Raw genomic sequence first — 12,124 nt, forward strand, 5'->3', positions numbered from 1 at the left:
TAACTTATACGAAATTAAAGTACCGAAAGTTATGTTAGGTATTTTTTTTTTATTAATTAGTAAAATTATCCCGTGTTTCCAGCGTTATAATATACAGTCATTTAGCTAGAAAGTAGTTTGTTATCAGTTCCTGATATGCTTGCTAGGCAACCGTCAGATTGTGACGTCGGGATGCTTAACCGAAGTATTCATTTGATTAAAATGTTTTTATTATGGCAAAATAAAATGTATATGGGCACATTACTTTAAATGCATTAGCTAATCTTTGGCTGGTTGAAAAAATTATTTACCGTTTATTAATTTATAAATATTGAACTGTCGTTTGGGCCGTTACCCACAATTCAGTTTCCGCATCCGTCATCTTTCTTTCCGGTTTTGCGCCCTCTCGTAGCCATCATGAAGTGAGTGTACGGAATGCTATCAAATGCCATCTTAACTGTTAAATAAACATTATAAAGATGCTATTGGCATTAAGAGACACCGTGTATACTTTTCTGTCAGTGATGTTTAATATTTGTCGTTTTCAGGGTCGACTTGTGCAGTTTCAGCGGGTATAAAATATACCCCGGCCATGGCCGCCGATACGCCAGGATAGACGGAAAGGTAACCATTTGGCCAAGTCTGACACCGGTCTTTACTCGCTCTGTCCCCATATACGTTGTAAAGTACAATTGACCGTATTAAGTACATACTATTAACTCTAAACTGAGTGTAACGCATATATTTACAGCCTAAACTACTCTCTGGAGTAGGCCCAGCTAGCTGTATTGAATCGCATGTAACTTGCTAACGTTAGCTGCTAGCATACCCAACTAGCAACTAAACAAGATAATATTGACCTGCTTTTCAGTTTATTTGTGTGTGTTTGATACTCTACACATCATATTTGTCGCAGCCTACAAGCTTAAGTTAAAACTGATGTCAGTACACATACAGGAGAATCTCTTATTTCAACATGATGCCTTAAAATGCTTGTTTCCTAGTTTCCAATGAGTATGACCCTGTGCAAAATGACATGTGTTTTGATTTCTGGTGTAATTCCCACATTTCAGTATAAAGACTAAATGCCATGATTACACTCGTGTCAAAATCTGTTTTTTTGCTTACCACTGGGGTTAACAATTAGATCTCTAAAAAGAGTATCTGCTGGACAGTTTTGGACACAACTGAAATTGTTAATTGGTGATATTTTTTTTTTTTTTTGTCGTTGTTAGGTGTTCCAGTTCTTGAACGCCAAGTGTGAGTCTGCTTTCCTGGCCAAGAGGAACCCCAGACAGATCAACTGGACTGTGCTGTACAGACGCAAGCACAAGAAGGGCCAGTCTGTAAGTAACACACCGAGTTTCTGCCTGTGTGTGTGTGTGTGTTTTTCACAAGGAGTTAACTGTGAAAATGAAACTATATTATTCACATGTTTGGCTTTAAAGCCATAGTGACATACTGTCTGATGCAGTGAAGTTAGGGTCAAAAGCTGAATTTGTTGGGCCAGCTGTGCCTTTTTGTGTTGACAAAGTGACTGAGAAGCTGTCGTAAGTTATTTTCTTGTAGTTTAGAGTCGCAACTGTTTGAACTAGCAGATAGTCGATAAACTACAATAAGCTCTGCCTTCCTATAGTCATGGTGGATCTGTACTTCTGTTTAAACCACATGTTTAAGTTTCCGTTAACATACTAAATTGGCTGCGGGTGAATTGTGTGTGCGCGGTGTTGGTCTGTGTTATGTGTTGTTGCTGGACTGCGTCTTGCAGGCTCGGCAACAGCGCTCACGCCAACACCCGTAGCCATAGAACAACTGGAGATCATAGTACTGGCCCTTGACGTCTTCATAGACATCTCACCATTGGTCAGCCTCCAAACTCTCCAACATGCTAAATCACCTGGTGCTCAATTATGTGTAGTCTTAATTCATTTAAACTAGTATTTGTAAAAAATGTAGTGTTTCAAGAGTGTTTCAGAGAAATTAATCCGTGCTAAAACACAACTCTGTGTCTTCATTAACCGTCACTATTGGTTGCCACAATATTCTGCAGTGTTTGGGGCATTTGTGTAGTTGCTGATAAAAGCTTATGTCTAATATTTGTTTGGAGGACTAGTTTATTTTTGCCTGAATGATGAGGTTATCAGAAAACACAAACTGACTTTGTAAAGATGGTTGGAGACTCATTGCACTCTTCTATTGAGTAATATTCATCTGGTTGCTCCCATCTAAGCAAATGTGAAGTTGGTCGGGGAAATCTTGTTCCCAAAATTGTTGTTAAACTAAAGTTTCACAACTGTTGTGATGTTTATGATCCTAACTATGGAGATGTAGATTAAAGTCTTCCTCTTAGAAATACTTTTGGTTTGGTCGACCATTGCGAGTTTCTGTTCTTACTTTGATTTGAACCAGACAATCCCAAAATGAAGACCTTAATAACGGGTTGGGTCGCCGGTGGACATGTTATGCATATCCAAATACCGCGATTCCTTCGATGTCAGTTAACAAGTGTTTGATATGTTTCAACAGGAAGAGGTGACCAAGAAGCGTACCCGCCGCGCAGTGAAATTCCAGAGGGCCATCACTGGGGCCTCCCTGGCTGAGATCATGGCCAAGAGGAACCAGAAGCCCGAGGTCCGCAAGGCCCAGAGGGAGCAGGCCATCAGGTAAGAGGACAGACTTCACCCACTGATTTGGGACTTTGCTCTTAAATGTATTAAAACTCAGAAGTTGAGTAGTAGTTGATGAAAAATGAGGGGCTTATGGCTGCAGTCCACAATTCTGTTCTTGTGAGTATGGACCAGTCTGGTACAGGTTTCAAATGGAATAGAATTGGTCGTTCTTAAAGAAGAATTTTACACCTTAATTTTGATATTTTTAAACGTGCAATATATTTAGTAGACGCTAAACTGAGCGAGGGTAAGCTACCATATTCAGATACGAGTCTGACTGGTTTTTCATCCGTGGAATAATATGTCTTGATTTGTACTGATATTTAGCCACAAATAGTTGCCTGTACTGTTTAGGAAGATGAGCAGTGATTTATTTTGGTTCTCTTTACATTCTCAGAGCTGCCAAGGAGGCCAAGAAGGCAAAGCAGGCAGCCAAGAAGCCCGCAGCCCCAAGTGCAAAGGTGAGATTACTTTTGCGTCATTAAGCCTGAGTGTGGATGTCTATCAATGTTCTGTCGTGACTAGATCGTGAGTTTTAAATTTGACACACTTGTACGTCTTGTCTCTTTTCTTAGGCCTCTACCAAGACTGCACAGAAACCCAAGATCGCCAAGCCCATGAAGATCAGTGCACCCCGTGTTGGCGGAAAACGCTAAATCTGACCCATTGTTTATGGTTGTGAATAAAATTTTGTGGTTAACCATCATTTGAGTGATTCGTGCTTTAAAAAGAAAAACAATCTTTTACTGGGATCATACTGGAGTCTTGCTCTAGAAAGACAAATTAGTAAAAGTGTTGGATTTTCGTGCAGCCAGAACATCTTCAGTGTTTTCAATCTCAGAATCTCTACTGGAGGGGTGGACACCTTTCTTAAAGAAGACACCTCTTCATTTGGTGTTTTGATGACGGTGTTAAAGAGTTCTGTGACTTGTTGGTTCAAAATCTAGTTACTGAAGGCCACACCTGTCGCAATACAGATGTGTCAAAGCTTATAACTACTTTGGGTTGAATTTCAGCAATGACCAACATTGCAATGCATCTGCCAGATTCCCTCAAGCTTTTCATTTTCATTTGTTGAAATTTAAGTCTGTGTGAACCTGCTCTTTTATTCTTTTGGAGTGGATTATTCTGATCCATTGAATGAAATGTCAACGTTTATATATAAAAAAAAAAAGGGATTGTGAAGTAATGCTAACAAAAAGCCATGGATTGCTCTTAAAGTGTAATTTAGAGCAAGGTGGACATCGAGTTCCTCATTAACTTTGATTCACACTCCAGCTAGATTAGTTGCACCTGTAAGTTAGTACTGTCCATTACTTCATGAGGCGTGACAGCTGTGTGCTTTAATCCTCATCCTGATTTTGACCCACTTTATCTTTTTTAGCAGATCAGATCAAGTGGCAGGATAGGCTGCCATAATTCGGTATCATCAAATCTGTAATTAATTTTAGAACAACAGTCTTTGAGCAGATGCCACCTGCTACATACAGCTCTGTAGTTCACTGTGTAACCACAAGGGGGCGATCGAGCTCCACTCTGTCCCAGCATGTCTTCTGACCAGCGCTGTGGAAAAGCTTTTCTGTTTATACTGGAAACACTGGCTCACACCTGCAGTATGTGTACCCAGAGACACAAATAGAGTTCATCAAAGCTTCCTGCATTAACTGTTGACTCTGCTATTTCAGAAATGACGGTCAATGTCAAACCCGTGCACCTGAAGAACATTTGGTGCTACTGCTAACATAACTTTTTAGGGCTGTGAATGACTGTTGTCATTTATCAGTTTACTCTGAAAAATTCAATTCAAATGCATTATGCAGATGTTGATAGATTTGTCAGCCCAGAACGTCCAAAGTTTTACTCACAAACACCAGAAGAACCAATGACTTTTATGTCAGACACATGAAATACACTGATCAGGTATAACATTATGACCAATATGACATGTGAAGTGCACAACATTGACGAACTTGTGACAATTCAATGTTCCGCTGGGAAACTTTTAGACCTGACATTCATGTGGATGTTACTTAGTCATGTAGCACCCACCTAGACCAGACCAGGCACCCCGACCCCATAGCAATGACACTCCTTGATGGCAGCAGCCATCCCCAGCAGGATGCAGCAGGAGTCACAACTGTTTTGGAGGCAGACCTACACAATACTGGTCATAATGTTATGCCTGATCGGTGTAGTATATTTGGTTAAAACACAAATCCAGTTACCTACAACCATATGGAAAAATGTGTTATGGTCTGATGAGACCAAGATTGAACTTGTCATCCAAAATTGTAAAAAAGTGATTTTGGTGCTGCACATCAGGAAAAAGAAACACCATTGTGAAGCATGGTGGTATCAGCATCATGTCTTTGGGGGGCTACTTCCCTTCAGCTGCAATTGGGGCAATAGCTAAGCCTTTGGTGTCGTTGCACAGGTTGTGTTATTTAAAGTTCAAAAAGTTAACAGTATATATTTAAAGTCTTGTCTGGTTCAAGCTTCAAAAACTCACATTACAGCCTTACAGGACGAGGAAATGAATCAGTGTAACCTGGAGACACCCAAGACTTAGAAGTAACTAGTAAATAAACTAAGCAATTTTCATACTATAAATCAACCGTAGGTGTTAAAGAGTATTTATTAGCATTACAGAGCCACAGAGCCATATTGATCAACCCTCAAAGTGCCATTTGTTCAAACAGTCAGTAGATTCCGGGACAAGACAGGTTATTGCTAAATATATCGGTATCGGGCTGTGGTGTATAAATACAGTGGAGACAAAGAAACTACCATTCTTAAACAGAAACAAAATATAAAACACCTTCTTGTGAACAGCAAGGCCTTTTAAACAGCGGTTATTGATAATAACGAGCCGTCAGCATGTCAGTACCAGTGTTTGGTCGTTGGCTCAGAAACCATCAATGAAAAGCTGAGTACGTATTCCTGATATAGAATTAGGAAACAACGGAATCCTTCTGTACAGTCTTAACTACAAGAGAATAGTTTTAATCAAGTGATTCATAAATTAGGATTTGTTTTCACAGGTTCAAACATTTAAAGCCATTAAAATGGAAGGAATCATTATACATGATAATCAGTTGTGATTTAATGATCGACGAGGTACAGATGCCTGGACAGATTATAAATAAGTAAATGTGTGTGTGAGAACATCCTGCGCAATTTCATTCTGGAAACATTCCTTAAACCACTTTCAAGAGTTACATGTATTTGGGGAAATCTTTGCTCGAGGTACTGATTGCTACGCCTGAAAACAGATGATGGAAGAAAAACAATAACCCCCATGATGCTAGTGCATGATATATATAGAGAGCATGATGTTAAATTAAACACTGTACAATCATAAAACTTGTTGAACAAGTAGTACTTGTGCGTTGATGACCACCATTCTTGAGTGTGTGTTGACTAAAGTTAAAAAAAACGTCCTTTTTTTTTTTTTTTTACCCTGAGGAAATCTGAAACTTAACTTAAAAAGTGCATATTTCCAACAGGGACAACAGGCTTAATGTGGTAGAACAATGGTTATGGCATTGATGTTACAGAGACAAGATGGTGTGGTGTAGAGATGATGAGAGTCTCCCTTTATGTCCACTGCAGTGGAGAGTTGGCCTAGAGGGACCTAAGCCTCAGGACTCTGCTTCCTGTTTAGCCTGTGCCTTCACATCCTGCTTGTGCCTAAAAGGAAAAAAGAAAAAAAGGTTAAAAGACATACTTTCTTTGCCGTCTGGTGCTTTTAGATTAAAATGGCTCAAGAAACGAGTCCTCAACTGGACGCTTCCAGGGTTTGAGTGGTAGGTAAAGATCCTTCAGACGCAGCAGCTGTTTGCTAAATATTCTACTACGCCCTCAAAAGATGTCAGAGTTTATTTGCTTGCAGAGCGTTTTAATATCAGGTGTGAGCAGGGTCATACAGCAGTTATAAAATGTCGATGTTACACCGCTTAGTTAAATGTCAAAGCCTTGGCCCATCCAGATAACACCCAAGACGTCTTTTGGTTAAGTTTATGGTCAAATATGTCGACCGCTGTCCACCCAGGCTTTTGATGAATATGCTGCCTTCAAATGGAACTTATGTGTCGAGTACTAAACCTTCCGAGTTCACAGCTTCAAACCTTATTGAAGGTTTGTATACCACTAGCGGGGTCTGCTCTCTGCTTACTTGTGAACACAGCCAACGCCATTTAGACGGGGCATTATTCTTCTTGAATTTAAACAGTCCTGTTTAGAGAGCTAACGTTCGTGTTGTCAGTGGGACCGGTTTCATCCGACACGCCACAGGGCTGGTTGCACATGCCGCCTTCAAACAGCGCTGCGTCCACATGAGCTGACCCCTGTTGTGGAACGGTGGAGGTCAATGGAAAGTTACTCAGAAGAGGTGTCTTCATATTGGTGACAACTCATTGCATAGACATACAACGCCTTAAGCCCCTAACAACGTTTGATACCCAATACTGTCTAGTACCGTGTGCTTAAATTCGTAACTCACTGTATAGTGTACCAGGGTCAGATGGCCTGCTTTGTGCACTTGTAAGCTCTTACTTAGAAGGTAAATCTTGCGCTACACCTCCTTTAAAAAAAGAAGGATATTAACGCCTCTGCTCTCGAGACCAGTTCCTACTATTTGTCCCTGAAGTCTGTACTGAACTAGGAGAATGGCGTTTAGGTTCGCTGCTCCCTCTGCTTGGAAAGCTGTTGTAAATTCACCTAAATCTCCGGGAGTTGGTCCCACTGAAAATGACTTGAAGGAACGCACATCTGGCTGTAGACGAGTGTGTAATCTTGGCAGAAAACTCAGAAAAGACTATAATAAAAACCATGAACAGATTCTTGGAGGTTGGCCGACACTGGCAAACATACTACACATGAGAACTACTGTATATTACAAATTCACTATTTAGTCAAACATTCATTTGTTGCCATGATTTCATATCAGCAACTAGCAATATATATATGTACACACTTAACAGAAATCTATGTGCACATATCTTTCCGTCTTTAATATAACTGATCACTAAAATGGTTCTTTTAGAGCTAATTAGGTCAAGTAATTCACTGACAGAGCGCTCTTTACTTCTCTTTGCTGTAAATTCACAAACACACACCTCCAGATCCTGTAAAGCTGGGAGGCCCCAGCGCTGCCCACAAAGAAGTTGACAGCGAACAGGTTCCAGTTCTTCGGGATAATAACCAATGAATATCTGGACCAGATCAGACCTGGATGAGAACAGAGTGGAGGTTACGCACGCTGATGACAAACAAGCGTTATTCACGAGAACAGAGTCTATGTTTTGCCAATAGAAGTCATAGATAAGATTTGTTTGAAGAAACATATTGCAAAAGTAGATGCAGCAGCTTTAACCTTTAGCCCAGATTCTCGTTGGACTGACAACTAACAACTGAAAAGTCTGAAGTACATGTTAATTATTGCAGCATTGGGAGGAATGTGCAAAAAAAAGAGCGGATGATAACTACTAATCAATACTGATATTATTTAAGTTCATAAAACAGGAAGTAGGAGCTCATCAATGTGTATTTACCCAAGAGTTTTTACTTCTTTTCACAAGGAAACGTTTTGCATACAGCTGTGAGGTTCTTCCTGATCACACAGATGCATTTTAAACTGGAACGTTACAACAACTGATCTGAATCTCGTCTCACCTGTGGCCGTCAGCACTGCAGACTGGGAGGTACTGAGTTTGTCTGCTGGTCGGGTCATATCAGCCAAACCGGCGAACACCAGACCCTGAAAGAGAGAAGAGACCGATGATGTCTTTACTCCATCAAAGCTGCTTTAACTGGTAATACCAGTAACTACACACGCAGGTTTAATTCTTCATGTCTTCTACTTCCACACAAACCTAATAATCGTCTGATCTTTCTTAATCCCTCGTTTGATTTTTACGTTTTTGAAAAGTGCACGTACCCATTTAAACACCGGGGCCCAGAAGAAAACTGTTTTGGGACCTGGAAGAGAAAGAAAAGACACAGAGACATGACATTTGGTAGTTACGTCCCGACAAAGGATATTACACCAAAGTTTTTCAATAGTTTCTTTCTGATGTTACTGACCATCAAATGGATGCAACGACGAAACCTATTTGCAGAAGGCTACGCCTGAGCAGTGTCCAGAGGCAACCAAAATTTAATTAGGTTTGTCTCATTAACTTTGGAGCAGGAAGAAAAATTAAAAGCTGTTTGTCTGGAATCAACTGATCACACAGAATATTATCCACCGCCATACTTGGTCTTAATTTATTCACCATTCTTCTTTTCCATTATCAGTCTCCTGTGTATTATCTATCTCCTTGTGTCATGCACTCTGGTTTCTATCTTGTTTAGTGTATAGTTATTTCTAGATTTTATACTTCTTTTTCTTTCTTAACTACCTAAACTGTTGACTCTGAGAGCCCTGCACAAGATTTCCAATGTGCCTGGACTGTTGGTTTATGCACAAATGGCCAAATAAAGAACCTTGAACCTTATCATGTTGCATGTGTGCTTCATCCAGATGCATGAATTTATTTGGTTGCATCTGCTGCTCTCCACCTCTCCACCTTTTTTCTGTCTCTCTACCTGACTGGCCTTAGTGCTTGTTCAGGAGCTGCGTTCTGTAAAGACAGTATGTACTGTTTCCGTTGCTGTATCCACAAAATTTAATGTAAACTGAATACTTGATGAAAATCTAAAATTCTGTGTATTGTCCTGGATATAGTCAGTCTATGTCAGACACATCCTCTTTACTCAAACTCTTTATGTTAACACAAAACCTTCCGACAGTGCAATAAATCCAGATATGTTTTGTTGACACAAATACCACGTGTTGGGTTAGTTAAGTGTGGCTTGAATTTTTTTGCTATTTTTATGGTTATACCTTTGAACTGCTCTCATACAACGCCACAGTAAAGTTGGTGCAATATTGGCTTCGGGATGTTGCAATGCAACCACACAAAACACAAGATCAGGACACCGCAACTAGTTCAAGAATATAAAATCAATTGATATTGTTTGATTGGGAGGCTTTTCTCTCTCCGTGAGACAGCTGAAATTCCTGTCAGGCTCCTTAAGATCAAATCAAATACCAGACAATCAGGGCCGAGTAAGTGAGCAACTTCCAACAGAAACTTCCAATGCCTCCAAGCCACTGGAAGGAGACACTCACACATTAACTAACCACAGAGCAGAGGAGGAAAAAAAAAAAGCTGCTGGTTTGCAATCAGCAGCCTGAACCAATACTGAAGGCTAAACAAAAAGTAGGCCGCGTGTCACTGCGAATCATCTCCGAGGGAGTCTGCTTTTGTTGCCGCCCCCTTCATACCTGGTCAGTAAAGTTGTCCTTGACAACTCGAGCTCCTGTAACCTTTCACAGGCAAAATAGAGGCCAGAGAGTTCCCAGTGACGCCAGTTATTCCTTAATCTCAGTACCCTCTAGTCAGAGTGTCTGAGGCCTTACTGTACAGGACACGTACATTCAGTTTAAAGGTACTATTGAAAACAATGTATGGAGCAACGCACACATGAAGGTTATGATTTTTAGCTGTTAGCTGTGTTGTTAAATCACAATTTGTTAAACCGAGAGACGTTTCCACCTCATTTACGCTCATAGACAGCATGCAGTATGCTGTCATGCAGGAGGTGTAGAGGTTAAATATATATTCAGCACTGTATGAAAAACCACTGGATAAATCAAAGCAGAAACTGCTCGAATATATTTAATATTTCGCATTATATTGCGTTAAACAGCTTTTAATTTTTGACTGTTAACTGGACAAAACAAGACGTCTGAAAATATCTTTGGGCTTTGAGCACCTGCGAGAGGAACTTCCATCATTTCTCAGACCAAATAACATTCCTACTGAAGCAGGAGACCGTTGAGACAAACTTTCCTGTGACTGAAAATCTATTTCTATTATTGCGCCAGTGACCAATTTAACATTCCCACTGAAGCAGAAAACGCCACTGTGGACGGTTTTAACGAAACACCTTGTTTAATTGTTAGTTATCTTTCTGATTAGGTTTCAGCATTCGGATCAAGAGTCCCTTAGTTCCTGCACCAGTGAGAGGGACAACTTTCCTGTGAATGAAAACCGGTTTATTAGGTGCAAAAGTAAAAACAAAAGCATTCTAACCCAACAGTCCTGCACTAAGTCTGAACGAAGCGGGATTTAAATTCAGTGCATTCCTTTTCACTAGTGTACCTAATGTTTTGGCAAGTGTATTATTGCACCATAACACTCACTGTTTCCTGCATTTGTAATTTCTTTACACCCGAGTTAATAAGGGTGCATTACAATGGCAATAGATTTTTAGAGGGAAATCAGTCCCAGGATTCAACAACACAATAAACTCAAGTTAAGACTTCAGGCTCAGACAGTGACAAACTCTTCCTGCCATAAACTCTTCTCCTCCTCAGACTGAGCTGCTTTAGGAAGAGCTTATGGTCTCCGGCAGCAACACTTAACTCATAATAACAATGACTTTCGTGCAGCTCGGGCGTCAAGGTTAGACATGAGCTGCTGTGTTAGTATTCCCTGAAGGCTGCAGTCCACACATTCACATCATCTCCACCACGTAGAGCAGCCGGACAGGTACCAGCTGCTTTTACTGTCACCCGCCGCCACCAAGCAATACCACAAAAAAAAGCCCCAACCAGCTAGTCAGGAAGATCAACTACTGCTTTACCTGCTGGGTGGTTGTACAGAGGTCTCAGTTTGGCGGGCAGTGTATGCTCGATCCTGTCCAAAATCCTGTGATAGGACGCTCTGAGCGCAGCCATGATTGTAGATGTTCAGAGCAGTAGAAGAAGAAGAAGAAGAAGACACTGAAACTTCAAGCTAGCTCGCTAAACGGTTAGCTAGCTACGTGTATTTCTTTAAAAGCCACGGAATTTAAGAAAAGGAGTTTGACTTTGTGTGTTTTCTATGACGCAAATAAACACCAGGTAAGCTCGCGGTGAGGAGAGGATGCTGCTGTCCTACTATCGACCTTCCCCCGGCAGCACTGTGACCATGCTACCGCTGCTAACCCTCAATAGCTTCGCCCTGACCGACACGACGAGGTGACTTTCCGTGCGACGCAACCTACCGCACGAGGGGCGGGGCTAGCCCGTTCCACCATTCTCATTGGCCCGCCCGATCAGGCCTCCAATATGATTGGTTTATACGGGGTTGTTATTTTTTCGACCCGGAGTGCCTCAGATGGGCGAATACAAAAGTGGGGGAAGAAATGAATGCGGAGCGAGAAATACATATGTTATAAGCAAATAAAATATATTCTTTATTCGTTATCACAAAAAGCCATCATGTTAACAGCAAGCTGTATTTTAGAGTCACACATTTATCAGAAACGTTGCAAATATCATCAACAATCAACTATAGCTGTTATTAGTTTCACTCCTACAGATATGTTGATTGAATTAAATGGTTTTATGTGATTATAATTCTTCTTTAGGAGGTTTTGATCAG

At 40.7% G+C, this 12,124-nt stretch overlaps 2 protein-coding genes across 2 annotated transcripts; one reads left to right on the top strand and one right to left on the bottom strand.

Annotated features, from left to right (window-relative positions):
* The first annotated feature begins 354 nt into the window (after positions 1 to 354).
* Positions 355 to 3,354, top strand: rpl24 (ribosomal protein L24). Its single transcript, XM_084544229.1, has 6 exons — positions 355 to 401; positions 528 to 603; positions 1,215 to 1,325; positions 2,506 to 2,642; positions 3,046 to 3,109; positions 3,224 to 3,354. Exons 1-6 carry the CDS (start codon positions 397 to 399, stop codon positions 3,302 to 3,304), a joined length of 474 nt encoding a protein of 157 aa, XP_084400355.1. The 5' UTR covers positions 355 to 396; the 3' UTR covers positions 3,305 to 3,354.
* A 2,321-nt stretch (positions 3,355 to 5,675) lies between these two features.
* Positions 5,676 to 11,720, bottom strand: mpc2b (mitochondrial pyruvate carrier 2b). Its single transcript, XM_084545486.1, has 5 exons — positions 11,343 to 11,720; positions 8,587 to 8,627; positions 8,322 to 8,406; positions 7,766 to 7,877; positions 5,676 to 6,338 (listed from the first exon to the last, which is right to left on the bottom strand). Exons 1-5 carry the CDS (start codon positions 11,434 to 11,436, stop codon positions 6,290 to 6,292), a joined length of 381 nt encoding a protein of 126 aa, XP_084401612.1. The 5' UTR covers positions 11,437 to 11,720; the 3' UTR covers positions 5,676 to 6,289.
* Between the last annotated feature and the right edge of the window lie 404 nt (positions 11,721 to 12,124).

This window comes from Chelon labrosus (genome assembly GCF_963514085.1).
Source record: "Chelon labrosus genome assembly, chromosome: 5".
In the NCBI taxonomy this organism is placed as follows: domain Eukaryota; kingdom Metazoa; phylum Chordata; class Actinopteri; order Mugiliformes; family Mugilidae; genus Chelon; species Chelon labrosus.